This window comes from Balaenoptera borealis, assembly GCF_965194805.1.
Source record: "Balaenoptera borealis genome assembly, chromosome: 2".
NCBI lineage: Eukaryota > Metazoa > Chordata > Mammalia > Artiodactyla > Balaenopteridae > Balaenoptera > Balaenoptera borealis.
This window is the reverse complement of record NC_138867.1, coordinates 172673783-172678573: the sequence shown is the minus strand read 5'-3', so window position 1 is coordinate 172678573 and position 4791 is coordinate 172673783. Positions and strand designations below refer to the sequence as shown.

At 62.9% G+C, this 4791-nt stretch overlaps 1 protein-coding gene across 1 annotated transcript; it reads right to left on the bottom strand.

The window, feature by feature from the left end:
- Nucleotides 1-881: 881 nt before the first annotated feature.
- Nucleotides 882-2646, bottom strand: JUND (JunD proto-oncogene, AP-1 transcription factor subunit). The gene has a single exon (XM_082381353.1). The coding sequence runs from the start codon at nucleotides 2594-2596 to the stop codon at nucleotides 1556-1558; it is 1041 nt and encodes a 346-aa protein (XP_082237479.1). The 5' UTR covers nucleotides 2597-2646; the 3' UTR covers nucleotides 882-1555.
- Between the last annotated feature and the right edge of the window lie 2145 nt (nucleotides 2647-4791).

Below are 4791 nucleotides of genomic sequence, written 5' to 3'. Positions count from 1 at the left end.
GAAGTGAGGCAGAAGCCCAAGGTCCAGGGTCTTTTGCCCCCACAGTAGCAAAGGCCAAAGCAGGCAGGGGAAGAGGGTAACCTGGCAGTCAAGGCTGTGGAAGTGAGAAACCCAAGGTGCAAATGTCCCTGCACGGTCTCCTAAAAAAGGCTGTGTGACCTGAAGCCTGTCACTCAACCTCTCTGAACCTTAGTTTCTTCAAAATGGGAGAATACGATGTTGGGGGATGGGTATTTCAGACAGTACTTGAAAAATCCTGGATTCCAAGTCAGTGGTCCCACAGAACCTAACCACACCTCCAGTCCCGGAGGCAGACTGCCTGGGTCAGATCCTACCTGTGCCAACCTTCCTTCTGTTCCTGAGACTCACGTATCATCCGACAAACGATAATACAAGCTTACATTGAGCACCACCTGTAAGCCAAGAACTGCTCTGTAAACGAACTGTCTTAATCCTCACAACTTTATAGGACAAGTTTACCATTGCTCTGCCTATTTTACAGACAGGCAAACAGAAGCCTGGAAAGTTAGTTTCTGCCTTTTCCTCCCTGCCTCGGGCTGAAGTTGTCCCCCTTCCCTCCCGCAGTCCCTCCTCCGCAAAGGGGAGACAAAGGGGACACCCGCGGGCTGGCTAGTTCCAAACTCAGGTTGGAAACCCCAATGTCCCCCGCCCAACTCGGACATGAGTCGGCCCCGCGCCCAGGCGCTCCTAGATGGCGCTCGCTGAGCGCCAGATGTGCAGGTTCTTCCCGGACGCCGACTCCCTCCTCTGAGCAGGGGCGGAGGGAGGAGGCGAAGGAGGCAGGAGGGGACGGGGACCGGGCCAGGCCCCGCCCACCTCGTCAGGCCCCGGCCGGAGAAGAAGGAGGCGAAGAGCCGAGCTGGCGTAACGAGACTTTACTGAAAACAGAACACCGGGCGAACCAAGGATTACAAACAGGAATGTGGACTCGTAGCAAAACGAAACAAAAAAACAAACACAAGAAAAAGGGCGGGAGGAGCGGGGCGTCGGAGGGATGGAAGGGGAAGGGAAGCGAGAGCGAGGAAAGGGAAGGAGGGAGTTTTTTTTTCTTCTTCCCATTTCTTTAAAAAACCCACACAAGAAAACACACACACACACAACCAACGTTTGTTCCCGAGTAGAAACATAAATAGGGCAGAATCGAACACTCTGTTCTTCTCTCTTCCAAAGTCAAAAAAAAAAAAAAAGTAAAAGAAGAGAAAACGCAGGGCTTGAGGCTGCGCCCCCTCGGAGCCTCCTTCGGCGGCGGTGTGTACAAAGGGGCGGCCAGGACGCGCGGGTTTGTGCAACACTGGGTGGCCGCGCGCCCGGGACAGAGGCAGCGCGAGGGCGGGGGAGGTGGGGGTCATGCGCTCGCCCCCCGGCAGCAGGGGGTCCAGCTTGTCGAGTCTGAGGCGCCCTCTCCGACTCCTGGCACCCTCAAGGGGGGGATCCCGGGGCCGCGCCCTCTGCGAGTCCGGGGCGCCCACGCCCCCCCCAACCACGCGAGCCCGCCTCTCTGGGAGGAGGCCGCGCATGCGCCCCGCACGCGAGCTCAGTACGCGGGCACCTGGTGCTGGGGCAGCAGCTGGCAGCCGCTGTTGACGTGGCTGAGGACCTTCTGCTTGAGCTGCGCCACCTGCTCGCGCAGCAGGCTCGCCGTGGACGCCAGCTCCGTGTTTTGACTCTTGAGCGTCTTCACTTTCTCCTCGAGGCGCGAGATGCGCTCCAGCTTGCGCTTGCGGCACTTGGAGGCAGCGATGCGGTTGCGCAGCCGCTTGCGCTCCGCCTTAATGCGCTCCTGCGTGTCCATGTCGATGGGCGACAGCGGCGGGCTCTCGCCGAAGTTCGGCACGTCGGGCACCGTCTGCGGCTCATCCTTGAGCGCGGCCAGGCGCGGAGGCCCCAGCGCGCCTGGGGGTGGCGGCGGCGGGAAGGGCACGGGCTCCGCGGCGAAGGCGACCGTCGCAGCACCCCCCGCACCCCCGGTACCGCCCGCGTAGCTGCTTAGGTTCGCGTAGACGGGCGCCTCGGGCGTGGCCGCTGCCGGGGCCAGCTCGCTGGGAGGCGCGGCGCCCGCAGCCATGCCAGAGGGTCCCCCGGCGGCGGCGGCGGCAGCGGAGGCCGCGCCCGCGCCCAGCTGGTTTTGCTTGTGTAAGTCCTCTAGGGCCTTGACGAAGCCCTCGGCGAACTCCTGCTCCTCGCTGGCCGCCACCTTGGGGTAGAGGAACTGCGTGCTTGTCGGCGTGGTGGTGACCAGCCCATTGGACTGGATGATAAGGCGCTCGAGCTCAGGCGAAGCGAGCTTGAGCAGCCCCAGGTCGGGCGAGGCAAGCAGACCGTCTTGGGGCGCCGCGCCAGGGGCGCCGTCGGTGCGCAGGGGGGTTGGGGGCGGCGCGGCCGCAGGCTTGAGCGCTGCCGCCACCTGCTCGCTCAAGCTCAGCGTCAGCGCGTCCTTCTTCATCATGCTGCCGGCCGCCGCCGTCGGGGGCGCCCCGGGAAACAGACGACCCGGGGACGCGAAGCTGCCGTCACTACCACTGCCGCCGCCGCCCAGGCCGCTCAGCGCCTCATCGCCGTAGAAGGGTGTTTCCATCCTCCGCCTCCCCCGCCGCGCTGGTCCGGGGGGGGAGGAGTGGCCGCGGCCGCCCGGGGGGCCCGCGCCCCCCCGTCCGCTCGGCCCTGCTCCCGCCGCGGCCGCTGCGCCCGGCCCTCCGCTGGCGGCGGCTCCTGAGCCGCGCGTCCCGCGCGCCCCCTTATAGCCTCGGCCGGGCGCGATGAGCTCACTGTCCCTGCTCGCCATTGGGCACGAGTGACGTCGCTCATTTGCATGGTGGGGCGGGGCCAAGTCACTGACGCCCCCCTCAACCCCCACCGACTGCCGTTGTCCGGGTGACGCGCGGTAAACGGCACAACAGCGCGTTGCCTTATGGGTTGACGTCATGGGGGCGAGCAGCGCGCCCGGCCCGGTCACTCCGCCCCAGGAGTGCTGTGTACGACCAATGCCCCCAGCGCCGCCTCCCGCCAAGGCACGTTCCGGGTGGCGTGATGGGCCCGGCCGCCCGGCGCCCGCCCGCCCCGCGGCCCGGCCCCGCCCCGCGTCCGCGCGTGGGGCCCCGGCCGGGCGGGGGCGGTGCCGACCTCCGGAGACCGGAGGGGGATGGGGCTCCGGATGGATAAATAACTCCCTGTCGCCTCCCGCTCCACTGTGCCGACTGTGCCTTCCTTAGCGCACCTCTGCCTAGGCTTTGTGCGGGCCTGAGGGAGCTGTGCCGGGTGGCTCGCCGGAGGTGTGGGCCAGATCTGTCCCCATGTCACCCCCACCCCCGCCCCAGTCCCCGGTGGTGTGTTTGCCCCAGGAAGATGGGGGAGGGGAGAGGAGGTTTCAGCCAGAAGTTGCTGGAAATGCTTTGATCCTGCTACTCTTCACTGGGTGGGGTCTAAAGCGCGGGAGTCCGACTTCCTGACTTCACAGACGGGAAATTAAGGCTCTGCGAGGTGGAGTGACTTGCCCTCGGGGCCAGAGCTGTGACCAGGTCTGAGCTCTTATCCATCTGGTAGAACCCAGGCGTCCGTGCCCCTGGGCAGCCGCCTACGTTTTATCTCTGCGTCTGCCAGGGCCTCCTGTGGGTACCCCGGTGACTCCCGGACTGGGTTGTTAAGGCAGGAATTCCAGCTGGTAATTATTACCTGTTTATTACTATTATCATGACTGTCAGGTCAGGCTTAATGGGCCTCCATAAAGGCTGGCTGGCGATGGGATATGAGGGAGGTGGGAGGGATCCTTCCCCACACTCCCAAGAGCTCCTCGGGACATCTGGATCTGACCTACAGCCCCTGCACAGAACCCCTCCATGGCTCTCACCACACTCAGGATGGCGCCCAGTCCATAAGCAGTTGGTGGAGGCCCCATACGCTCCTTTGCTCCTTCGGGTGACCCCCTCTAACCTATCACCCTCAACCTCTCTGAGCTTTGTCTTCCCAACTCATTGCTGCCTCATCTCGATAGGTGCTATGCCCTCAGCCTGGTGATCCCTCCCCCCACCCCATGCTTACACTTGTCCTCAGAGAGGCCCCTCCCACTCACCTTGTTTCCGTTATATTCTCAGAACCATCTAGAATGATGGGATGGACCATAAGTCCCAGGAGGGCAGGGACCTTGTCTATCTTGAGCCTGATGGGTCCCCAGCTTCCTGCATGGGGCCTAGCATCCAATAGCCAGTGTTAAAGGAGAACACTGGCTGGTGGGGTTGCTGTGGCAGTTTCTGGCCTCAGTTTGTCTGACTGGCCTATGGACATGAGCACCTGTTCTTCTATTTCCCTTCCTCACCTGGCCTTGCCCCTAACTGGGCTGTGGAGCAAGAAGGCCATGAGGGAGGTTGTCATCACAAGCAAGAAGCCTGGCCTGGCTGGCAGACGGTTGGGGGTATGGGTATGTGTCTATGTCTGTTTGTGCCCACATGTGCCTGTGTGTGTTCATGCGTGGGTCAGTGTACCCAAATGTGTTCACACATGGGAGTGGGTGTCTGTGCCCGTGTGGATCCATGCATATGGATCTATGTACCTGTGTGTGTGTGTGTAGATGTATGTGTCTGTGTTTCCAGGAATGTGGGTCTCTGTGCCCTCCAGACCTGTCCTCTTGGGTATCAGCCTGGGCAAAGGGACCCCTAAATGGAGCGAATGCAGCCCCCAGCCTGTAACCAGCCCTGCCCTAGGACCCTTCTCTGGGCCTGTGCAGTGGGGCTAAACTGAAGGAGATGGGATCATGCTTCTCCCCAAGGCAGGAGGGTG